Source organism: Carassius auratus, chromosome 35 (genome assembly GCF_003368295.1).
Source record: "Carassius auratus strain Wakin chromosome 35, ASM336829v1, whole genome shotgun sequence".
Lineage (NCBI taxonomy): Eukaryota > Metazoa > Chordata > Actinopteri > Cypriniformes > Cyprinidae > Carassius > Carassius auratus.
The window spans coordinates 4,731,040-4,757,403 of NC_039277.1; the positions used below are offsets into that span (position 1 = coordinate 4,731,040).

The following is a 26,364-nucleotide window of genomic DNA, read 5'->3' on the forward strand; positions in this document are numbered from 1 at the left end:
ACAGTTGTTTGGTCCTCCCCGGGGTCAAACCTGTAAATATAGCACAACAATCCTCCTTCAAAAGAAGAAATCAGGGTGTTGCGTTACACCCGTCTACACTACTGGTGACGCAAAGTGATGTGACAAACTCCCATGAAGCTTCTGACGTTATACACTGAGTGTAGATGTGCACTTTAGTTTATCATGTTTGCACTTGCAGTTTAGATGAAGTGTTACATCCATGAATTAATCAGACACTAGTACTTTATTTGCTACTAGTCACTTTTACAATAATGATAAGAAACTATTCCATTACTTCTAGTAACTCATTTTTATAACTGAATTCTAAGTGTGGATTGTAATACTATGCACAGATGCCTCATTAGTTGCAGTTTCTATTGGTTGCTATATGCAAGCCATCTGCCATATTGGATCCAGTGTTGCCAAGTGTTATGATGGAGAGTCAGAATCGAAAACAAACAGAAACAAGCACAGATCGGGGCAGGCAGCAGAGAATCAGAGTCGGAATACACAATCCAAAGGTCAGACACGGAAGAACAAACACAGGGAAAACGCTCGGAAATGCTAGACAGGGCTAGACAAGGGCTGCATCCGAAAACTTAGGCAGGTGACTTGCTGCCTTGCTGTCTGATCAGGCAATGACTTTGCAGGCAGCGTTTTTGCCAGAAGGCACCTCATGAAACGGATTTTGGACAGGCTTCTGAGGCGGAGTAATAGTCTGCAGCAAAATAGAAAGTTTTGGTGATAATTGAGTGGATATTTAATTACTGCTATATAAATTTCTCGCTAGAAATTACATAAAAAGTGGAAAAGGTTGTTCAGAAACATACATTTAAACACAAACTGACCACCGACCGGAACTTTCAGATGCCATCTTTATTTTTTGGCTTAATTCTCACAGAATGGAATGCACGGGATTGTGGGATATCGAAGGCAGCGAAGGATACATCTACGTTGCCTTAAAAAACAGGCCAGATGAAGGCATCTCAGGAGACAGGAATTGAAGCTGACATTGATTTCGGACGTGCCTTGATGCCTTCCTACCTTGGAATGCGACCTCCGAAGGCAGCATTTTTCAGTTTTCGGATGCAGCCAAGATGTGTGTGTGTGTGTGTGTATTAGCTGCAGGTATGTGTATGTAATTAGATGCAGGTGTGTGTGTGTGTGTGTGTGTGTGTGTGTGTGTGTGTGTGTGTGCAATCAGTCCCAGGAATGAGGCAGGATGGGAAATGGAGTTCTGAATGAGTCCTGAGTGGAATGCCCTCTACTGAAGCTCACAGGCACTCCAGCTAGAGATCATGACAACAAGTCTGCACTAATATGTCACTAATATGCAACATTCTCTGACTGAGAGAGAAGCTGTATTGCATATGTAGGCTTGTTTTAGCTTCTTTTCGCCAGATGCACTAACTAAGAATTAGTGACATTGAGATCGTGACATAGCCCCCCCACAAGGAGCGGCTTCCAGACGCTCTATACAGTCTTGGAGGGCGGTGGAGTGGAGGCGGAACAGGGGGAGGGACGGAAGGCCAGGTCCACGTGGAAGTGGATTGACCATGGACCGAGGCAGTGCTGACAGGGCAAGGAATCCAGTGTGGAGCAAGCGGAACTTGAGCCCACCGGGGCAAAGCAGGCGGAAATGGAGCCCCCCGGGGCGGAGCATAGGACCACCACAGCCGAGGAGATGGGACAGAGGCCCACCAGGGCGGAGCAGAGGACCACCACAGTGGAGTCGCTGGCACAGGAGAGCAAGTCTGATCAGGTGGGACTGAAACAGAGAACATAAAGAGGTTAATAGCGGCCTCCGTGGCCGTGATGAGATGGTAGCTGGCCTCCATGGCTGTGACAGGGCAGGTGGTGAGTTCATGGATTACCTCTGTGGCCATGACAGGACAGACAGGGAGTTGGTGGATGGTCTCCGTAGCCATGACAGGATAGGACGATAGTTCTGGAAGTTCGGTTGAGATGTGACAAGGCTCTGGAAGTTCAGCTGAAACGTGGCGAGGCTCTGGATGATCTGTTGTGGTACGATAAAGCTCTGGAAGATCTGCTGAGATGTGATGAAATTCTGGAAGATCCGTGGTGATTTGACTGGGCTCATAAGGATCAAATGTGACTTGATTTAGTTCATGAAGATTGGTGGCGACTTAACTTTGTTCATGACTTGACTCATGAAGTTTACATGTGGCATTACTTGACCAGTGGAGATTAATGGTGACTTGGCTTGATTCACGGAGATTAATGGTGACTTGACTTGGTTCATGAAGATCAACTGTGATTTGACTTTGTTCACGGAGATCATTGGTGACTTGACTTGGTTAATGAAGATCAACTGTGATTTGACTTTGTTCACGGAGATCATTGGTGACTTGACTTGGTTAATGAAGATCAACTGTGACTTGGCTTGATTCACGAAGATCATTGGGGACTTGACTTGGTTCATGAAGATCAATTGTGACTTGACTTTGTTCACAGAGATCATTGGTGACTTGACTTTGCTCACGGAGATCAACTGTGGTTTTACTTGACTCATGGGTGTTAATAGTGACTTGACCAGATTCTGGGAAGTCGACCGGGACCTGACCAGACTCTGGGAAGTCGATGGGGACCATCTTTTGCAGCGGTACTGGGTTGGTGGCCATCTTGTGCAGCGGCACTGGGGTTTCAACACTGTCCTCTGCCTCACCTACAGTGAACATGATGTGATGTGCCTTCGACGGCCATTAAATTCCCCTCCAGGTAACCATGATTTAATTGGTTCATTGAGTCCAAAACATTTATACATTTACATTTATTCATTTACCTGAAACTTTTATCCAAAGCGACTTACAATTACTATATAAACAGGTTGCACGCCTCTGGAGCAACTAGGGGTGTTGAGTGTCTTGCTCAGGGACACACTGGTGTCTCACAGTGGATTCAAACCCAGGTCTCTCACACCAAAGGCATGTGTTTTATCCACTGCGCCAACACCTCCCCCAAAATGAAACAAGTCCTTAAACTTGCACTTTAAATACCCAAATTATGCACTTTAATAACTCAAAAAATGTAGTGTGGAATGTTGCAGCTGTAATTATGTAGCGAATAACCTTAAGTAATTCATACACTACATGGTTGAATACATACTGCATAATTACATAATCTATAAGTGCATAGTGTGTAGTGCATCATCTCATTTGGGACGTTGCTATTGATTTTTACTGTGTGACGATAGGTTGACTGTTCCAAGAAGGCGGATGCGTCAATGTGTCTGGTCGAATGTGGCATCTATGGTACTATGAATGTATAGACCTCAATTGGATTAGATGCCATACTGAATTTAACATGGATGAAAATGAGGCTGTGAAGAATATTGTCCTTACAATGGTTCACACTGTATAAAGGTTTCACAACTTTCAAAACTGTTTAATGGTCGACTTGTCTACTAAGGCCCCATCCACACGGAGACACATTTGCTGTATATGCATACATTTTGTATCGTATAGGCGTTTCGTTGACACGGATCTGGTGTTTTGGGAGAGTGAAACCGTTTTTTTTTTTAAACCAGGTCCCAAATGCCTTTGCATTTTCGTGTGGACAGCAAATCCATATATTTTCTGAAACTATGACATTATCGGCCTACGTCCCACCCCTAGTCAGACACCTCTACGTCACATAACAGAAACAAAAATATGAACAAAAACATGAACAAACACTGAACGATTATCTATTAACTAACATTAACACAGATTAATAAATATATTGTTCCATGTTCGTTTGTATACCGTGCTCAAGGTTTATGCGCATAGTCCAAGTCTTTTCTCAGTTTTTAATGTGTCTGTGGCAGAATTACAGTGCCACATACTGGTCTGGCATGTATACTACATCGTTTTGTGTCAGTTTTGTGGTTTCGTGGACCTACATATTTCTTGAGACGAGGAAAAAAAAAAAGATCAGATAGTGGAAGCTCTGACTTTGTGTGGACGTAGCCTAAAAAAGTCATTTAATTAGCTGAACAATCATGATATTGTTAAACACACTACAGTCAATTTAACGCACTCTGTTTAAACTCACAGCCTCAATTTCATTGCTGTCAAAAATTGATATGACACTACCCAGATTAAAGTCTATTCTAATTTTACTAGTTATTATGTACTAGTTTATATCCCTGCTGAAAATAAAAAACATCTAAAACCAACCTAAGACGGTTGGCTGGTTTTAGCTGGTTTAAGCTGGAAGTAGCTGGTTTAAGCTGGTCTTCCACCCTGACCAGCTAAAGAAGTGGTCTAAAACCAGCCTGCTGACCAGCTATGACCAGGCTGGATGACCAGCTAACCAGTTTAGGCTGGTTTTAGCTGTTTTTTTTTGTGTGTTATTTTTCTTAACTTTTTTTTTTTTACACTTACCAGTAGCCTATATGTCAGTAGCGTTTCTTATCTCACTTTACATTTGTTTTACATATAAATATTATACTCACTATCAGATTAATTAATCTAGTAGTGGTTAAAAACAAACTAGTAGGCCTACCCGTAACATAAAACAGAAATGATCAAACGGCTTGCCAGACATGAGGTGGACGCTGCTGCCCTGCTGTCCCTGTCGGAAAATTGGGAGAAATGCACGACTTTATAAGTGTCTCCTACCACACGTTGTTAATAACAATGCCTGTGAAACAGGGCCATACGTTGCACAGCTGTGGTCTGTGGTTGCAGATGTCACTGGATTGATCGAATGCCACACCAGCACTGTCTTACTGAACAAAACCAGCCATCGGCTGTTCAATAAAGGCGAAACGAGCGTTTGATCTGTTGTATTTAAAACAAAAATATTGTATACTGATAGCTTTAATGGTTACATATGCCCATGAGGCATTACATGAGTCAACAAATATAGTAACCACCATAAAAAATATTTTATACCTTATACAGCATCTGGGGATACATTAACTGTGAACAGCTGAATGGCTCGGTTTGATATGTGTATTTGGAGACATCTGTTGGGGAAGAGAGGGAATGCAGAGCTCATTTCAGGAAGGGGTTAAATTATATCGCTGGTTTTAATGATAAAAGCTCAATTAAGACTTAGAAGGAGTACGAAATTATAAAATGTAATATTAAACGGTCACGAGGTTGATTGAACGGCATGTGACTGTTTCCGCGAGTCATGTGACCTGTGGCAAAGCCAATTGGATTTGAGCTCTCAGGAAGAAAACAGACCCACGTGGCGAGAGGGGTTGAAGTTTACATGTGCGCGTCCAATACATATACATGGATATCGAGACAAGCCTGCTTTTGATATCGGTTATTCAATTATATTCTCTGATCAGCCACATGCAAGGCGAAAATACACAACGAATCACGTGACGTAATCATTCCTTGCATTCAGTGAACTCGAATGTTTTGGTCTCAGTTTCAGTCGTAAACTGACTATGTCATCAAAGCGATAAAACTATTAAAAGCTCCCATTATAATCAAACAGATTAGATTTATTCTGCCACTCAGTTCACCAGTATATTTTATTTTTTACATATAAGATATATAACACATTTTGACGTAAAAATACTAATCGTAGTAGTATAAATAAGTTTTATTAATACATATTTTTGTTCCTTTTCATATTATGCAATATAGTTGTATGAAAATGTTCATGGTTTATATAATTTATTATATGTCTTAAAATTGTTAATTGGAAAGATAATGTTTATGGCATACTTTAGAAACTGTAACTTATTCATGTCGTTTAAATATATTTGTTTCATGTAATAATAACACTGGTATTATTTATAGTGTAAATATTTCATACAAAATAATGAATTGATGTTCTACCCAGAGTCTCGGGATCCGTGCTGGAAAGAGAACAAGGAGTGTTTGTGGGGGAAACTGGGAAAGATACAAAACAAAGTTGAACTGTTAACTAGTATATGAGCTACAGTAAATCTCATGAAGCATCAATAGGTTTTTATTGAAAAAATACAAAGCTTGGACAGTCCTCCTTTGGATGCCAGTGTTTCACTTGCTGCACTAAAATCAAATTGACATTTTTTGAAAGCCCAGTCTGCTCTTAGAGAAGGAAGCAGTGATAATGCTGAATGAGACTCGACAGATTTCTTAAAGTGTCTCGCTGTTTTCCTGCAGTTCCTGGTTTTCTTCTTCAACCTCAGCCACGTTCTTCATCGGTTGATAAATCCTCTCGAAGAATCCAAGCTGAACATAACAATACATTGATTTTTAAAGGAAGACATTAAGATATAGACATTAAATAATAAACATTAAAACATAAAAATAAAGTACCTTCCAAAGAAATGCGATGACAAGAGCCAATACCAACAGACCGCCGATAACGCTCCCTATGATGGCGCCCACTGGAACGTCCCCTTTAGCTCCAGGTTTGCTCACTTGGACTTTAACCTGAAAAGAAGTGTCTACTTGTAAATTTAGCCTACATACATAATGACTGCTGATCCCATTCAGCAAAAAAATAATAATAATAAAATAAATAAATAAATAAATAAATATATATATATATATATATATATATATATATATATATATATATATATATATATATATATATATAGAGCCAAAAATTTTTAAATGTATGTGAAATATACTGTATGCTGTAAACAGTTAAGCTGAATTGAATATATTTTTTGAAACTGAAAACGTTTACTCACATACCAAAAGCTCATATACCAAAATATATTTCAAAATGTTTTTCAGGGCAAGAAAATACATTTCTGCTCTTACTGTATAGCCTGCATTTAGACTAAATGCAAATGAAGATAGAGTAGCCCACTGTTGCCAACTTAACAATTTTGTTGCTAGATTTAGCAACTTTTCAGACTACCCTAGCAACTTAATCTTTTTTTTTTTTTTTTAAAGCACCTAGCAACCAATTTAGCTTTAATTTATTTTATTTATAATTATTATTTTTTTACTTTTAGCAACTTATTATTATTATTTTTTTAAAGAGACTCAAATGATGAAAGGAGAAAGATGCCTAACAGTACAAACATAAAACATGCATTAAGTTGCTGGATCCAATTGGTCAATAATAAATGCACATTTATGAAACAGCATGTTATTAGCTTGTAATTGTTGTTCAGTTAAAAACTGAAAAGGTACTAGTCATTTTCTGCCAGGATGTTATCCATTAAGTTGTAACCCTGTAACCTTAAAACAAAAAATGCAGTGTGGGATTTAAAAACACAGGTAAAAACATATTGTTACTTCATACTAACAGTACATTGTGTCCTATTTTACACTTTTTTTAAACTACCAGAACACTGCTTGAAACTATAGTTGTTCAGAATATGCAGTTTTACTAGTTGATAAGAAAATACAAAAAGTGTGTAACTATTCAATAATTCAATGTTGAAAAAAAAATCTGATCATAAAGATGTTACTTATGCTTCTTTTACAATTTAAAATATTTTATGTTATTATAGATCTTTCACTGAGATTTGAGTAATCTTGTTATGTATTCTAACCACTGATCTATATATATAACTATTCTATATTATAGATCAGTGATTCTAACGCTGTTTTGTGTCATGGTTAGGTAATTTTGTCATGTATTACTAGAAGATCAAGATTACTGTGTACTAGAGATCAAAACTTTGGATCAAGATTTATAGCCTTATGATTTAATTATAATTAATTTATTATATTCACCTTATTTTATAAGAGCATGCACGGCCATTTGTAAATTTAATGTCAAGCTTTCGGTGTCATTCGCTTTCAGTTATTATTAGCTGTACAAAACGGCTTACTTCCACATTTACATTTTTCTTTTATTTATCTACTTTTTAATTTTTTGCAATATTGTAATGTATGTTCCTTGCTGATTTTTATTCAAATGTGTTTTGTTAACATGTGTTACAGAGTTTATATAAAAATACATTCATACATCGTTTAAAAATATATATGTACTGTATACACACACACACACACACACACACACACACACACACAACCTTTTAGCTGTATATGATAAAAAATTAAAAAATCTCTACCTGCAGATCTTTCTTTTCGATGAACAGCAGCTCTGGTTGAGATGTCTCTATCTCAGCTGTCACAGAGATGACAGTGTACAGAAAATCAGCCTTGAATGAACAAACAAACACGGTTAACCCCAACATTAGCATAAATTGATACAAGAAAACCACTGAGATGAGTTTATTTACCATCGCAAATGTACCACTCCATATGTTTGTCGTTACATCCACATAATAATCATTCTTCTCCTCCAGGTCCTTCAGGACACACTGAACTGAGCGACATGTGGCTGTTTTGCAGTTCTGTGGATGGTGAACAGATGATCAGTACGAATGGAAATTAGGACTGTTATTTGTAATAAGAGACAGGATCAATCATCATGCAATCATCATCTAATTAAAAACATCATTACATAAATAATTATTACTGGGTTTCATACTTCATTCATTAGTACTTCCTTTGTGTTTCACCATCAATAAGCAAATTAAATATCCACAAGCACTGACCAGTTCATCTGTTCCCCTGAAACACTCCTCTGTGAATCGGGCTGGATAAGGTTTTTCAGTTATATTAAACTGGTCGATCAGATGACTGCCTGCACAATGGATGTTTTCAGCCTGTTTGCAGGAAATATCATGTCAAATCATTTCCACATGCAGAGACGTGTGTTCATGTTTATGATGGATTGTGTGTAAAATTGTGAGGTTTGTTGATTTTGGATCCTCACAGGTGATGTTTTAATGCTGGTTATGTAGAGGAGAGGATTTCCTGCTCTAGTGCTGTTGGGCAGCGAGACATTGAGGTAAACCAGGCTGACTGGGACAGTTCCTGTAGAAACCTGGAGAAATAATTACAATCAGCACTACCTTACACTTCATTTTTCAAAACAAACCAACAGATGGCGGTAGTGAATAGCCTGAAGGATTCATCCGTTTCACTACCATATGAACTCACCTTTAAATTAAAGTTAAAATCTGGGCCGATGTCCTTGAAATTCCTCACTGTGGTTGTGTAATTGTTATCTTTTTCAAGTAAATAAGCATCTAGTTTTGATTCTCTGAAGAAATTAAAATATAATAAAGACATTAAGAGAGGACTTTTAGTCAAACATTACGATGGGTTATCAAGTAGAAACGGTGTTGGGGAAAGTATTGAAAATAATACATTACAATATTACTCTATAAAAAAGTAACTAACTGTGTTACTTTCATTTTATGGCGAGTAATGCATTACATTACTTTTGCGTTACTTTCTGTCACCTGAGCTGGGCTTGCTCATTAATTTTTAATAACAAGTAATGTGTTACTTTACTAGTTACTTGAAAAAGTAATCTGATTACGTAACTCGCGTTACTTGTTATACATTACCCCCAAAATTGAGCAGAAATGCTACAACTAGCATACTCAACACAGAGACACACACACACACACACACACACACTTGTAAAAAGTGATTCTAAAAGAATTCTCATATTATTTACAAAGTTACTCAGGATCTTTACAAGTTTTCACAAGCAATGTTCCCATGCTTCCCACACTTTCTAACCAATTCATTTGACCCAAATAAGTTTGAGGTTTGTAATTTATATTATATTAAAGTTTTTGATTTCCAGTGAATTAAAGCTGATTTTTCAGCATCATTGCTCCAGTCTTCAGTGTCACATGATCCTTCAGAAATCAGTCTAATATGCAGATTTGCTGCTCAATATATCAATGTTATTTGATTTAGGATTCTTTGATGAATATAAAGTTCAAAACCAGCATTTATCTGATTTGTCTATTCAAACATTATAAATATCTTTATTATCACTTTTGATCAATTTAATGTATCCTTGTTAAAAAACAACAACAAGTATTAGTCTAATTGATCCCAAACTTTTTAGCAAAATGAATGCAGGCAGAATGTAGCAACCGACCAATCAGAATGAAGTATTGTTTCATGTCTGACCTGCTGAGGATAATCTCAGAGTTGTATTGGACAGGAATGGAGACGGAGATCTTATTATCAGCTGGAGTTTCCTCTGTGCTGTCACTGCAGTGCAAATGAACCAATGAAACAATGATTAACAGAACAATCTCCTCACACAAATAATCCTGGATCACAGACACTTACTGCCTAAAACAATTTTCACAGTCTTGAGGGACTGTCAGATGTTGGCAATTCTCTAAATTGCTTTTTGTAAACAAGCATTTGAACAGCGATGAAGCAAAACCATAAAAGTTGTTTAAAATTAATTGGGTAAAACCGTTTACCTTAAAGCTTCGAAGACAACATTGGCATTTTTTTTAAGCTGATTCAAGTTAAATTCAAAGTTGACCACAAATGTAACCTATGAAAAACATACAAAACCATTACAAACATATCAGTCGGATACTGACATTAGTGCTCATCTGTGTCTGTCTCACCGATTGGTCCGTCCTCAGCACTGGATAACTAACTTGGCAGATAAGTGTGTCTGATTCTTTCATTAGAGTGCACTTCACCTCTGCTCCTTCAGTCTAAAATATCAGATTGGATAAGCAAAAAATAGCTGGTTTTAAACACAAGAATGTGTGTGTGCCATATAAGTAAAATATGCATATTATATAGCACTTAAATTAATGTTAGAACCTTCTATATGGCAGTGTGAGTGAGATTATTTAAGGATAGAGGAGTTGTCGAGTCATAGCTCACCGCCCAGGTCCGGCACAGTTTTGTACAGCTTGTTTTAAGAAGAATATAAGTGATACATTTTTTGCATTAGTTATGAGGTACCTGTGGTGTAACAGAAGCATAGAACAGGTTACTGGAGTAGCGGCTAGACACTCGAGCATTGTACGCATTTTCCTTCCTGTTCATCACAGTCACAGTGAAGGAGAGACTTCTCTTGTTCTGGCTGACCACCAGTTGAGTTTTGCTGGAAATATAAAAAAAACAAAAAACGAAAAACAAATATTCCGTACCAATTATATACAGTATAATAGCATTTTTACACAATATATTTAAATGGATATGTTGGCAAAGGTTTTGCAAAAGAAATAAGGCGCTGGTTAATTAGATACTCGCCTGAATTTAATATTTTCTATAAAAAGAGATTAAGGATTAGTATTTCTTGTCCTGTTTAAGTCAGATTGTTTGAGGGAATCTTACCTGAGTCTCTCTTCACTCTGCACAGTCAGAACCAAGTCACTGAAGCAAACGTCATCTTGACCACAGTCCTTTGAGAACGGCATCTTGACCAAACCAAACCAAACCACAGTGAGGATTTAGGAACAGTTTCCTGGACATTATTCTGAATTCCGCTGTTCTTAATGGACTAAGACATTTTTTTCCACCGCCCACTGCTATGTGTGTGTGTGTGTATTTGGATTGGTTAAATGCTTATTTAAATGTTTAATAAGCAAATATAAACCAATTCTAAAATTATATTTCCCTGGAAACTTTATTAAGTACAACCTGCTAGTATCAGGTTGGACCCCCTTTTGCCTTCAGAAGTGGCTCAAGTCTTCATGGCATAGATTTAACAAGGTGTTGGAAACATTCCTCAGAAACTTTGGTCCATATTGACATGATAGCATCATGCAGTTGCTGTAGATTTGTTGGATGCATATCTATCCGAATGTCCCGTTCCACCACATCCCAAATCTGCTCTATTGGATTGAGATCTGGTGACTGTGGAGGCGATTTGAGTAAAGTGAAGACATTGTGATGTTCAAGAAACCAGTCTGAGATGATTTGTGCTGTGTGACATGGTGCATTATCTTGCTGGAAGAAGCCATCAGAGGATGGGAACACTGTAGTCAAAAAGGGATGGTCATGGTCAGCAACAATACTCAAGTCGGCTGTGGTGTTTAAACCATGCTTAATTGGTACTAGTGGGCCCAAAAGTGTGCCAATAAAACATCCCCCACACCATTACACCACCAGCAGCCTGAACCCTTGAGACAAGGCAGGATGGACCCATGCTGTCATGTTCTTTACACCAAATTCTGATCCTACCATCTGAATGTCGCAGCAGAAATCGAGACTCATAAGACCAGGCAACGTTTTTCCAGTCTTCAATTGTCCAGATTTGGTGAGCCTGTGTGAATTGTAGCCTCTGTTTCCTGTTCTTATCTGACAGGAGCGGCACCCGGTGTGGTCTTCTACTGCTGTAGCCCATCTGCTTCAGGGTTCAATGTGTTGTGCGTTCAGAGATGGTATTGGTTGTAACGAGTGTATATTTGAGTTACTGTTGCCTTTCTATCATCACTAACCAGTCTTCCCATTCTCCTCTTACCTCTGACATCAACAAGGCATTTTCGAACACACAACTGCCGCTCACTGGATATTTTCTCTTTTTTGGACCATTCTATATAAATGCTAGAGATGGTTGTGAATTTCCCAGTAGATCAGCAGTTTTTTTTTAAATATATACGGCTGAAGTGCCCTTGAGCAAGGCACCGAACCCCCATTTACTCCCTGGGCACTGGATATAGCTGCCTAATGCTCTGGGTGTGTGTTCATGGCGTGTTCACTAATCACTGCTCTGTGTGTGCACTTGGATGGGTTAAATGCAGAGCACCAATTCCGAGTACGGGTTACCATACTTGGCAAATGTCACAACTTTCACTTTTCACTTCATTTTCTCTAAAAAAGTGGCTGGTGATTGTATATATCTATTTTGCCAACATTGTTTAAAAGTTCCTGACATAGTTGATGTAATTGCTTAGATTAATTGCATATTTTCTTAACACAAATTCTTTACAGCAAACCACAGGTACTTACAACTCAGAAATTTAGCTTCTTGCAACACTCACAAAAAACTCCCATGCAGTAGTACTGAAGACATCCAGAACGGGGTTGGCGTCTGGATGGCTGACAACTATGTCCACACGCAAAGCAATCGAGTTGACAAGGTCAGGGGTCTCCTGCACATACACGTCATGCTCTTCACATAAGTCCTGCACAGATACGCTGATGTCTTTCTGGACGACTCGATCCAAGTTGTTGAAATGACCTCTAGGGCTGACCCGAGATGACTGTAGGTCGGCATCCAGGGTCAAGTTGTACTTGATATCTGTTTTTATAAAAGAAAGTTCAAATGTATCATTTTCTCAAACCTCCTAAAAAAAGAAGACTAGAATCTGTATCCTTACCCACTGGCCCCAGTGGACTTGCTGGTTTAAATGTTGCTCTGAAACACACTTTAGCTTTGAAGCAGGACACTTGCCTCCCGCTATAGTGACATGGTTTACTCAGGATACTGATCTTGTCAGGGGTGAAGAAAACTTTGGCCAGGACGACTGCAACTCCTCTACTCCTAAAACCATATGAGAGAGTTCAAGAATGCATCAAATAAGAAACAACCCTTTGACTGATTTATGGCTTTTGGAACAAACAGAAGAGCCCCATAGAAAGCTGATGCTTAGAGGATTGCTGAGGTGAAAAATGGGATTCCAGAGGACAGCTAAAGCGATCATTTCCTTGGCCACAAACACATCTACATATCCCACCATAACTGAGGCTGTCTCTGTAACTGTTCTGCACTTAAATCAATTGTTGAAGGTGGGCTGTTATGAAGTATTACAAATGAACATGGTTCATTTTACACCCCCTCAAAGTATGAAAATCAATTGGTTAAATGAAGCCTGATATTTTCAAATTCTTACCAGAGTTGGACCACTTTCTCAAAAGCCCCCACTGCCACATCTGGGATAAAGTCTTTGTTCATATCGCTGCTGCTGTCCAGAGAGCGGCCGAAGAACTTCAACGCTGGGTCCAGGTTCGTTCCAACAATTTTCTGAATTGGTAAGAATTTTCTGAATTTGGAAATTTGCGGATAAATTGAATATGTGTTGAGCACTCCATGACGTATGGTTCTACCTGTGAGCTCTGCTTTCTGATGGTTTTTCTGTCTCCATAGTAGATGTAAATGGCACCTTGGCCATTGCCTTCCAGCGGAGCACCAACCACCACATCACTGAAGCCATCCTGGTTTAGATCGCGGATGACAGTGATGGCTGTCCCAAACCGAGCATTTTTCAGAGAACCCTCCAAGAAACCCTGGTTACTCAAGACACCCTATTAAAAATAAATTAATAAAAACAGAATATGTCAGTACTACTAGCATACAGTCTTTCAAAGGTTTATAAAATAAATTTGTCTAATTAATACATACATTAATTATATACACTATCATTCAAAAGCCTGGGGTCAGTAAGATTTTTTAAAAATAAATAAAAAATATTTTACATTTATGCAGCATGGACACATTACATTGATCAAAAGTGACAGTAAAGACATTTTTTAAGGAATAGTTCACCCCAAAATGAAAATTTTATGTTTATCTAACTACCCCCAGGTCATTTAAGATGTAGGAGACTGTTTCTTCAGTAAAACACAAATGTAGGTTTTTATGAAGGTAATTTAATGCCTAAAAGATTTGCATACACAGGGTAGGAGTTGTGGAAGTAAACATAAAACTGTAAGCGTAAATAAATTTGCAGGCACAAGAGAAGCTTTGTAAATCTGTATATCACGTTTCAAGTGTAAGAAATTATTTGCAGGAATTTACTGTTACTTGTAAGTGTAATTCATGTACTGTGAAACTGCAGCTTCATGCTAACACAAAATAAATGTAAGAATTGAAATGGGAAGGTTTAAATAAAGTTAGTATGCGAGATATCGCGAGCGTGAGGGAAAGGAAAAAACGTGAAGATAGGGAGAGGGGAGGAGAAAGGATAGGAAGAGAAAGAAGAGCACGAGAAAATCTGGTGGAACGATGACAAGTTAGTTAAGAGAAATGTTAAAGGTCCCGTTTTTCGTGCTTTTTTGAAGCTTTGGTTGTGTTTACAGTGTGCAATATAACGTGGTCATGTTTCGCGTGTAAAAAAACTGTATTTTTCACACAATTCAACTATCTGTATACCGTTGTTTTCACTGTCATAAAAACGGGATGATGACTTCCTTGTTCTATGAAGCCCCTCCTTCAGAAATACATAACGAGTTCTGATTGGGCCGGCGGTTCCTGTGTTGTGATTCGACAGCAGCTTAGCGCACGCGGCCCTCCTGGAAACGCGATTGGGCTAGTTTTGAGAAGCAAGGAGCATGTGCAAGTGGGCAGGAGCATGTGCTGGAGATGTACTCATAATCACAGGAGCGTTTTTACTGACGAGATGCGCATGAAAATCGCATTAGATTTTATTGCACAGCTCTAACATCTAGTTAACAAAGCTAAACAGCGTTTTATCCTTTGTTTAAAAAGTTACAGAAACTGTTCAACGCACCAATTTAAATAATAAAATACACTTACCGGTTGTGGTCCATAAACAACGCCTTCTCCAGACAAAGAGGGAACTGCTCCATCTTTCAAGAATAATCTTTGTGCGAATCTTGCATTAAACTGATTGAGATTGAGGAAGCTGTCCTTAGCAAGCTGTCCTCAGCAAAATGTGCTGCACATAGTTTTACATGTGGATTATAATTTTCGGGAACCGAGTTAAACATAAATTGTAACCATTAATCTCCAAGTACAGCGTCCCTGGGAAGCCCAAACAAAGATGATTGGACTCCGAGATGAAAATAACAGCATTTCAGCGACATGGTGACAAACACAAACACAATTTCTGTGGGCGGAGGTTAGTCAAAAAACTGTTTTAGTGACGTCATTACTGCAGGAACTAGAGGGCTGTAGTCCAAACGGGTCATTTTTTTTTTTTGTAGGCGAATTCTGTTAAATAAAATATCTCGCTTGGCATTGAACTTTGAGCTTTAGAATTTTACAGATATTTTTTATACTCTACCAACATCATTACACACTTACTATAGTTTAAAACATGGGATCACGAAGAACGGGACCTTTAAAATAAACACTGAGTTCTGAGCACAGAAGACTTGTACTGACTCCTCTATCAAATGAGTACGACAGATACAGCAAATAGCCAAGAACCCATGCATAATACTCGGTAAGCACTTATTCCTCAAGACCCGCAAATCTGAGTATTACATAAATATTTTGTTTTTGCCAAAATATGGTCAAAAGTACTGCAAGCCTGTGAAAAGGGTTTTACACATACAATAAAAATAAAAATAAATAAATAACAACTTGTTGTGTACCATATGTTCATACTGAATTTCGAGCTGTGTATCCTTTTCTTCCTCAACCGGCTATATATATTATATATTAGTTTATTGTAATATTGATGATACTTACATATGGCCTAGTATCTGCACTATTTTAATGCATGTATAATTTCACCAACTGTTTTCATTTTTTTTACTTCAAAAACTTTTTATTTAAGGGGATTTTACTAAATATAACTAAAATATTTATTAACTAACTTATTGGGAATTATTCACAATTTATCATCTGTAATACCATTGTGACCCCTAGATCGCTGTTTAGCTATATAAACATTGCTGTGTGTGTTAGTGATGGGAAGTTCGGTTATTTTCCACGAATCGGTTCTTTCGGACGGTTCGATTCAATAAACTGGTTGAAAAAAACGGTTCACTGGTTCTTTTATGCTTGACGTAATGACGTCATTGGCGATGACGTAATGACGTCAAGTCTATCAAACATTCAAATATATAAAGTCAGCAATCATAACTTTAGTCAGTTAAAAACCTCATAATCATGAAAAGTTTACAATTAAGTTTTGCAACAATGCACACAAATACAGTAACAGCAATAATGTGCATACAATGATTTAAGTCTTGAAGATATAAAGTAAATAAATTAGATGTCATTAGCGCAGAAACCATGATCCACTTACTATACATAATCCTTTGCGATGTATTTGTTATTAAATAAACGTACGTTTCACCAGATTGCCCTTCATTCAAGCCTTCGGTTTACCCGCGCTCATAAACATTAGCACAGTTTTAGTTTTTTCTTTCCACAAAGAACACTCTATTTAGCAGATCAAACACTGTACCTATGGCAATATGATGCTTTAAACATGTTTGACCCAGAAGTTTCTAATCTACATGTATAAATCCATCACCCACTGGTTTCTGGTCTGGTTTCATTTGTAGGCTGTCTGGATACAATGCTAAGACTTAAATTTCATCGGGGAAGTCCAAAATATACTTTTTAAATTCTTATTGAGGTTTGTTTCACTATCTTCAAATTCAACTTTACCACTATTTTCAAACACGAGCATCCTCACGTCATTAACATAATTGTGGGTGGGACAGAAACTGACCAATCATTATTTTAACAAGCGTATGGTAAGCACCTATAGAAAGAGGTTAAATGAAACTATACATTTATAATTATTGTCTTCTGATAAATAACATTCATCTGGAAAATAATCAGCTTCTCACTTTGTGGGACACAACTGAAAATGGGTGGGCCATTGCCCACCCGGGCCCACCCCTAGCTTCGCCACTCCCTTGGTGTACATAAGAGACTTCTTTCAAAAACATGAAATTATACTGAATTTGGTGGTTTTTCGTGTAAATAAATCTCTTTAACAACCTTTTCTTCATCAGTAGGATGTAGCTAACAGGGGGAAAAGGAGAGCAACAAACACAAAATAAATGGCAGAAAAATAAGAAAAGGACCTTGTTAATGGTGAAGAGGTAGACTCTTCCGGTTTCAAATTTCTCCTCGCTCATGTACATCGGAGCTCCGACCAGCAGCAGATCAGTCACACCATCAGCGTCCACATCAACAGGACAGAGAACGCTGCCAAAATAAGAGCCGATCTGCAAACCACAGAATACAATGATCTATGACAGGACTTCACTGTCTAATTAAATAAATCTCACAGAGAGATGTGTTTACCTGATCTCCTCTCTGTGAATCTACGATGACCGGCTGATTCTGGCTGTTGATACTGTAAACTATGACCTGTCCTCTATGAGCGGCACGAGGAGCACCGGCCACATAAAACTCAGACGAGCCGTCGATTACAGACGTGACAGAGTATCCTGAACAAATGACAGGACAAAAAATCAAACTGAGAAACAAATATATTTATACACAGTTTGTTTCCCATCTACTTAAGACTCACACATTATATCTTTGATACAGTGGGTATAGAAAAGCAACACCCCCTTTAATTAATTTTTAGGAGGGGGTGTTCCTCCAACTCAGTGATTCTGTTTTTGACTTTTTTGAAATGTTGGGGTTGCATCTTTCACCTGGATGTTATTAAATACAGTTGGATAAAACAAAAACTGTCTGTCTTCATTTCAGGCTGCAAAGAAACACAATTTGATTATTTTAAAGGTGGTGATTCTTTTCTAAACCCACTGTATGAAGCTTATACTGTAGATTATACTTAGTTCATTAGATGCAACAAAACTGCCTGTACTGATGGTACAAAACTTACCAAGTAATGAGCTGTGGTTTCTATCATCCAAGACTTTCTCAAAAGCAGTTTTGGGCAAAACATTTGATTTCTGGGCAGTGTGGTGCACAACAGTGCCAATCCAATTATATGCTCCAACTGCTCCCAGTAAGATCAGATCCTAACACCAAGACTCAATGTAAACCACCAGGAGAAAAATTGGAAATAAATAGAAACACAGACATATTAGAGGCAGCACCTTATTTCTGGTCTGGTGTGCGCTGAACCCCACTTGGGACATTTCCATTTTGAAATTATCCCCAATACCTTTTCCAACACATAAAAAGGCACACACACACACACACACAAAAACATACAGTATGTTAGAAAAGAAACCTGTTCGTTACACTTAAATGAGAGCCTTTCATTTATATGCAACATACAGTGAAATTGACATAATCATGGACCTTCAATGTTGAAGATACGATCTCCAAGAGCCCCGACGATCTCTATAAGTTCCGCCTCCTCAGACACATTGAAAAAGTATTTCTCGGTTGAATTGCTGGCTATTGACTTAATCTCTGCGACGAATTCGCTTGTGTAAAGATCACTCTTTATGTAATGTCCAAGCACCTAAAAAATGCAAGAATCCATCTCTTCACAATATTCAAATATACTGATCAATAAGACCCATATATGATTTATGACTGCATGATCTTTTCACTTACCGCAACAGCAAAGCGAGAGATATTTTGGCTCTCACAGGCTGGGATAACTGTGTTCCTCAGAACTAAATCATGTGACTCTCCATCAGTTACCACCACCATCACTTTATTGGCCCCAGGACGGCCTCCATTTTTGGCTAGGAATGCATTCTCTCTATGATAGCCAATCATCCGACAGACATGCACACAAAACCACAGAATGAAATGAAAGCACTTAGTGTAAAAACGGTTTAAAACTAAAGTCTAGGAATGACTTCAGAAATACAAATACATTTTTTTTCATATATATATATATATATATATATTTTTTTTACGAAGATTTAAAAAAATATTAAACAAAACGCAACAAAACTTGTAAACTTTTTTTTTTTATCATGCCTTAATTATTTATATTAATTTATTAATTATATTAATACATTTATATTATGAATATAACCATAACAACCCATGAGTTACACTTGGTTAACAACCTGAAGTAATCAAAAAACTAAATTAGCTTTGCCAGTAACAGGGTCAAGGTTTGTTGAATTGTGCATAAGAAAGACCTATTATATTAGAGAAAAATTATATAATGAATTATGTCATCTTTGCCACGCACCTATGCCATATAAACAGTCTTGTTGGTTTTGTTGTGAAAATGTTCTGTGTTTTTGGGGAAGTCGTGGCCTAGTGGTTAGAGAGTTTGACTCCTAAATCTAAGGTTTTGGGTTTGAGTCTTGGGCCGGGAATACCTTAACTGAGTTGCCCTTGAGCAACGCACCGGACCCCCAACTTTTCCCCGGGTGCCGCAGAATAAATGGCTGCCCACTGCTCCGGGTGTGTGTTCACTGCTGTGTGTGTGCACTTTGGATGGGTTAAATGCAGAGCACAAATTCTGAGTATGGGTCACCATACTTGGCTGTATGTCACATCACTTTCACTTTTCACTTTCAAAAGCAATATTTGGAGTCTGTCTGGTTACTGCTGCACAGCAGGTGTAGTGGAACCCTTACATCTTAGTCCCAACTGATATTGTTTGAAAGGGACGAGACGTCATCTGACTCTGTATGCAATACCAGAGATGCGCAAAGAGTTTACATTTATGAGTGTCACCAGAGATGCTTTGGGGATAAATCTCTAAAGTCAGGTGCGTGAGAGAATTTCTACCACATTGTTCAGAAAAAATTATGCATACAGTACCTGGCAAAATCAATGGCTGTGAAAGTATTAGTTTTTATTCCAAGTTTCTGCTGAATATTTGAAGCTGCTTTAATCATGGACTCTTTCGTCTGATGGGAATTCAGGTAGAACTCGAACGAGGTGTCAACAGCATACTGCAGCACAGTCACCTGTAATAAATGAAATCATAAATATATCAACTAAAAATTATACAAATTATAGAGTAAAAACTGTTAAAATGGCACACAAGCTGTTTGACTTGCCTGAGTGCTTTGAGGTCCAATATCAAAATTTTCCAGCATTTTCTTAAGGAAAGCGAGGATTTGTTCCCATGCGCGTATACTGTTGGATCCATCCAAAACTATTGCGATGTCCGTTAGACTGCCACAAGCTGTGTGGGAGTGGAACACAATGACACAAATGTTAACATTTTGCTGGAGATTCACAATAGAGATTAACGTGAACAGTAAAAGTTCACAGAGTAAACAGAGAAGTGTGTTCATACTTTTAATGGCAGGAGGGAAGGCTGATTGGAGCTTAAACTGTGGACTCACGTCAGCACAGACTCCTGGGTAAAAGTACTGACTTCCGCAATGCTGAGCCCACAGAGGACCACACGTCTAAAACACAAACATAATGCAACGTAATATAAAAAACTGTGCACATGACATTCTACATAAACCAACCAGAAAAACATGCAGAAGAATAATTTTCGAAAAATAGTAGAACATATGAATCATTTACAGACGTACACGGAACTTCCTTGGGGCAGGTGCCAAAACAGCAGAGAAAAAAAATAAATTTTAGAAATAGCAATGATTACTAATTAGAAAACAACAGTCTCACCATAAAGCCGCTGTCTTTGGTTGTTGGAATCAGAGTTAGACCTAGACTCATGTTGATGTTGTTGCTGTTGGAGATGTTTGGCACACTGACAGAATCTGAGAGCACATTAGACACAGTCACATCTACTGGACACTGTTAATGATGAAACTGGGAATGACGGGAAACGTTTGCTTACTCTGTAGGTCAAGTGACTCACAGCTGACTCCAGGGTGGTTAATCTCACACTTATAGATTTCTCCCTTCCGATTCTGAGGGTATCCTTTCCAAGGTGAACCCACGAGGAGCCTGAGGAACAGTGAGAGGTGTTACTTCAATACTATTATCCTGAAGTACAAGTGAGGCTGTTGAGCACAGAGGAGTTATTAAGGATATTCTACATGACAGGATTGCAAAAACAGGGTTTAATGACCAGTAGCAGTATGGTGTGTATTTGAAAGCACTGGGCATGCATTATATAATCTAAACACACCCGCTAGGTCGCCATCATTTGATAAGGTGCACTGCCTAGCATTCCTCAAACACTGGCACACAAGCTTAATCATTTTTACATTCTGTGACAGAAAAACAACAACAAAAAAAATCAATATTCTGTTAAACGCAGGCACATTTTTCCTCAATCTTCATGAACTGAACTCAAAGATCTAAGACTTTTTCTATGTACACAAAAGGCCTATTTCTCTCAAATATTGTTCACAAATCTGTCTAAATCTGTGTTAGTGAGAACTTCTCCTTAGCCGAGATAATCCATCCACCTCACAGGTGTGACATATCAAGATGTTGATTAGACAGCATGATTATTGCTCAGGTGTGCCTTAGGCTGGCCACAATAACAGGCCACTCTAAAATGTGTAGTTTTATCACACAGCACAATGCCATAAATATCACAAGTTTTGAGGGAGCATGCACTTGGCATGCTGATTGCAGGAATGTCCATCAGAGCTGTTGCCTGTGAATTGAATGTTCATTTCTCTACCATAAGCCGTCTCCAAAGGCGTTTCAGAGAATTTGCCAGTACATCCAACCGGCCTCACAACTGCAGACCACGTGTAACCACACCAGCCCAGGACCTCCACATCCAGCATCTTCACCTCCAAGATCGTCTGAGACCAGCCACACAGACAGCTACTGCAACAATCGGTTTGCATAACTAAAGAATTTCTGTGCAAACTGTATGAAACCTCTCAGGGAAAGCTCATCTGCATGAGCCTCATCGGGGTCTCGACCTGACTGCAGTTTGTTGTCGTAACAGAACTGAGTGGGCAAATGCTCACCTTGAGGTGTTTTCTTCACGGATGAATCCCAGATTTCACTGTACAGGGCAGATGGCAGATGGTGTGTATGGCGTTGTGTGGGTGATGGTATGGGTTATGGTATGGACAGGCGTATGTTATGGACAACGAACACAGGTGCATTTTATTCATGGCATTTTGAATGCACAGAGATACCGTGATGAGATACTGAGGCCCATTGTTGTGCCATTCATCCACGACCATCACCTCATGTTGCAACATGATAATGCACAGCCACATGTTGCAAGGATCTGTACACAATTCCTGGAAGCAGAAATCATCCCAGTTCTTGCATGGCAGCATACTCACCAGACATGTCACCCATTGAGCATGTTTGGGATGCTCTGGATCGGTCTATATGACAGCGTGTTCCAGTTCCTGCCAATATCCAGCAAGTGAACCAACATTCCACAGGCCACAATCAACAACCTGATCAACTCTATGTGAAGTAGATGTGTTGCACTGCATGAGGCAAATGATGTTCACACCAGATACTGACTGATTTTTGGACTCCCTCAAACCCCCCCCAATACAGAAAAACTGCACATTTTAAAATGGCCTGTTATTGTGGCCAGCCTAAGGCACACCTGTGCAATAATCATGCTGTCTAATCAACATCTTGATATGTCACACCTGTGAGGTGGATAGATTAGCTCAGCAAAGGAGAAGTGCTCACTAACACAGATTTAGACAGATTTGTGAACAATATTTGAGAGAAATAGGCCTTTTGTGTACATAGAAAAAGTCTTAGATCTTTGAGTACAGCTCATGAAAAATGGGGGCAAAAACAAATGTGTTGTATTTATAATTTTGTTAAATATAGTTAATATCAATAGTTTTTTTGTAAATATTTGTTTACCAAAAAATAAAGGTAAATATTTTTTAACATTAAATCTGCACTGGATATTAATATCTGAACTATAGTGAAAACACTAGTTATTAGCACAGTAACAAGATCGGCAGTTTAAGACATTAACTTGTAAGCACAAAACACAAGATACTTCTCTTTTCAATATGAATAAGGCTTTATTCGATAAATCTGAGACATATAAACTAACACATAAGTACACACACTCACACATTCATACAAGTTGCAGGAAGATAGAAAGTTAGGGAAGAATGAGTTTAAGAGAATGAAAATGTAGAATCCCAAGTTTACAGCAATACGTGAATTTGCATAGACATGAACAGCCATCAATCACTTAATTAACCCTCGCATTGAGTTCCTCAATGAGGTTAAAATTATATTAGATACACCAGTACAAATGTCTGGAGGAGCTACTTGCGTCTCCTGTGTAAAGGGGGTTTCCTTTGTTGGCATTGAAAGGGGGTTTCCCGATGTTGCTGATTGGCTGCAAGTTCAGTAGTCGCTGCAGTGACGTCTTGGGAAGCCCGTGGTTGGGCGCATTCTGAGGATGCGGAGTTGTGTTGATGGTTGAAGTTGAATGGGCACTCGAGGTCAGACTCAGAGACACGGCGTTACAAAACTTAACTCAGAACACGAAACTCTCAAGACTTTTTGAGAGTTCATTAAAAGACAGTTCTTGTGCCATTCTCTGTCAAAAGGTGTTCTGTGGGGACCAGAGGTTAAAAGGTCCCTTTAGGAATTTCAGTCTGGTTCTGCTAGGTGGGGGAAGTCAAAGGATCTTGTGCAGTACTCAGGGATGTAGTGGAGGCTAAACGCACGTAAACGCCATTTACGCACCTCCCAAAATTCGGAAATAGCGTTTACCCACCTCCAAAGTGCGTTTATCCACCTCTAAATTGAGTTTATCCACCTCTAAATAGCCTACAGTTCCTAAGCCATTTAAATTAAACTTATGTCGTTTTAGTTTCATATTGTTCATTATTAGTTTCATAGGTTTTTTGTTGCTAAACCTAAGACGAAGTCTTTCATATTGCGCTGCAACTGTCAGTGTTGACCAATTGCTTGCGGTGTTGCCAGTTAGTAGGAAGTTCGGATCATTTTACAGTCTCGGATCTTTGAGTCTCGTTCAGCAAAATGAACTAATCTTTTCTCTTTCCGTCTCCGGCGTTTTCCATCTTATGTGACTGACAGGAAGAATAAAAGACTCGGCCCTCACCTGTCGATTCAGAACCCATATGTTGCGTAATTCGCATTTGCGGTCAACACAATGTAAACGAATCACTCTCTGAGACAACTCGGTAATCCCGAGTCATATTAAAATGAACAAATAGTTCATGAACGACACGCAACAGACTGCATCAAGATTCAAAAATGGTCATCCGGTAATTTTTTTAAGCGCCGTCAAGACAGCAGTCCTCCTCCTAATGCCCGCAAACGGCCTCGGCTTCAAGCCCAAAGTGACAAAAGTACAAAATTATTTGATTCCAGCTTGTTAAATGTGAATATGTTCTAGTGTCTTCTCTCCTCTGTGACAGTAAACTGAATATCCTTTAGTTGTGGACAACACGAGAAATTTGAGGACCATTTCTGGGCTTTTGGGGAAACAATGATCCACATTTTTCTGACTTATTATAGACCAAACAACTAACCGATTAATTGAGAAAATATTCAACAGATTAATCGACTATGAAAATAATCCCAAATCCCTAATCATTATGTCTCTCTTAAAAAATGTTGTTCTCTCTGTTTTGTCATTTAGTAAACTTTATAGATTTCAACCTTATTATTCCTTCTTGAGTCTCTTTAACAAGAACTTAGATTAATGTACGAATTGAATATTGATTGTGTGACCTATATGAGGGAACAACCAGTGATACCCTTGGTAGTAATATCAAATGATAGCCTATAGTGATGTCATCAGGATACACATACACCAGTAGGCAGTGGCCCACCTTACCGTGACCACCAAGTGATCACCCAGAATTTATAGTTTACCCACCTCTTTTTTTACCACTACACCTCTGCTCTCATTGGTTTACATGTGCTGTCCTGCGTTGCATCTTGATTACTTGCCCCAAATTTGACAATCTCTTCTCTGAATTGAAATTGTCAATAATTGTTTGAGTGGTGTTAATGAAAGCTGTTCTGTGAAAGAGTATTTTGGTTATCTTGCTTCTGACTCTGACACTAGGAATGATTTACAACCTCCTGTTGCCTTTCTGAGGAATTTGGCTCGTGTTTCAACCACAGTCCTGATTGACTCTTTAATTTGTCTGGTTTGGGTCTGATACTCTACATCGGTCTCTGTCAGAAGGAGATACATAAACGAGAACACAAGTGTACTATTTATGGAGGCTATATCTTTAACACCAAGCATTTCTGCAGACTCTGTTGATATTCTCCTTTATTCCTTCAACTCAAAAGTTAAGAATGTTATTGATGATATTGCTCCTATAATAGTCAGTAAGAAAACAAACAGACAGAAATCAGTTTGGAGAAGATCAACAGCAGTTCAGACTATGAAAAGACAATGCAGAAAAGCAGAGCGGATGTGGCAGAAGACGAAACTTGAAATTCACTATAGATAATCTATAAAGACAGCCTTCATGCTTTTAATGTGAAACCAACCACAGCTTGACCGGATTTCTTCTCAAACCTTATAAACAGTAACTTAAATAAAACTCGTACTCTTTTTGCCACTGTTGAGAGACTGATAAACCCCCCAAGTCAGATTCCCAGTGAAATGCTCTCAGACAGGAAATGCAATGAGTTTACTTCCTTCTTTTCTGAGAAGATCATCAATATCAGGAAGGCGATTAGCACATCTTCAAGTAATGCAGAGGTCAGACAGATTAGGCCACAATATAAAATATTTTTTAAATGTAAAATCATTTTCTGTTTTAAATTCATTTAACATGTTTTAATAATTTTAAAAGTTGTAAAATTGCTTGTTTTATTCTTGTTATTATTTTTCTTAATTATTATTTTACTTTCTTTTATGTAAAGCACTTTTAATTACCATTGTGTACGAAATGTGCTATATAAATAAACTTGCCTTGTCTTGCCTTGCCTAAAGTGAATAGAGGAGAGGAATTTTGAGGAGAGTCTGCCTTGGAGATTTATGAAGGACACCACTCTAATTATATAATTTTAGTCATTTTATTTTATTATAAAATACAGTAAAAAAGAATAAAAAAATCTTGTTTTATTTATGCCAGTGTCACAGCTTGCAGAAGATCGCAA

General features: G+C 38.3%; 1 protein-coding gene across 1 annotated transcript in view; it reads right to left on the bottom strand.

Moving 5' to 3' along the window:
- Positions 1 to 4,390: 4,390 nt before the first annotated feature.
- The window catches only part of LOC113053891 (integrin alpha-2-like), a 35,484-nt gene continuing 13,510 nt past the window's right edge, over positions 4,391 to 26,364 (bottom strand). Inside the window, exons 4-30 of the mRNA XM_026219071.1 lie at positions 21,140 to 21,249; positions 20,965 to 21,059; positions 20,624 to 20,738; positions 20,382 to 20,509; positions 20,140 to 20,288; positions 18,964 to 19,114; positions 18,703 to 18,868; positions 18,495 to 18,562; positions 18,278 to 18,416; positions 17,728 to 17,873; positions 17,505 to 17,648; positions 13,821 to 14,018; positions 13,607 to 13,737; positions 13,094 to 13,257; positions 12,755 to 13,014; positions 11,106 to 11,188; positions 10,731 to 10,872; positions 10,382 to 10,474; positions 10,229 to 10,305; positions 9,924 to 10,007; positions 8,931 to 9,033; positions 8,704 to 8,814; positions 8,483 to 8,593; positions 8,165 to 8,278; positions 7,994 to 8,083; positions 6,270 to 6,386; positions 4,391 to 6,182 (exon numbers count right to left, since the gene is read on the bottom strand). Coding sequence (XP_026074856.1) covers positions 6,087 to 6,182; positions 6,270 to 6,386; positions 7,994 to 8,083; positions 8,165 to 8,278; positions 8,483 to 8,593; positions 8,704 to 8,814; positions 8,931 to 9,033; positions 9,924 to 10,007; positions 10,229 to 10,305; positions 10,382 to 10,474; positions 10,731 to 10,872; positions 11,106 to 11,188; positions 12,755 to 13,014; positions 13,094 to 13,257; positions 13,607 to 13,737; positions 13,821 to 14,018; positions 17,505 to 17,648; positions 17,728 to 17,873; positions 18,278 to 18,416; positions 18,495 to 18,562; positions 18,703 to 18,868; positions 18,964 to 19,114; positions 20,140 to 20,288; positions 20,382 to 20,509; positions 20,624 to 20,738; positions 20,965 to 21,059; positions 21,140 to 21,249 — 3,385 coding nt within the window. The 3' untranslated portion in view covers positions 4,391 to 6,086. The remainder of the gene's footprint in view (positions 6,183 to 6,269; positions 6,387 to 7,993; positions 8,084 to 8,164; positions 8,279 to 8,482; positions 8,594 to 8,703; positions 8,815 to 8,930; positions 9,034 to 9,923; positions 10,008 to 10,228; positions 10,306 to 10,381; positions 10,475 to 10,730; positions 10,873 to 11,105; positions 11,189 to 12,754; positions 13,015 to 13,093; positions 13,258 to 13,606; positions 13,738 to 13,820; positions 14,019 to 17,504; positions 17,649 to 17,727; positions 17,874 to 18,277; positions 18,417 to 18,494; positions 18,563 to 18,702; positions 18,869 to 18,963; positions 19,115 to 20,139; positions 20,289 to 20,381; positions 20,510 to 20,623; positions 20,739 to 20,964; positions 21,060 to 21,139; positions 21,250 to 26,364) is intronic.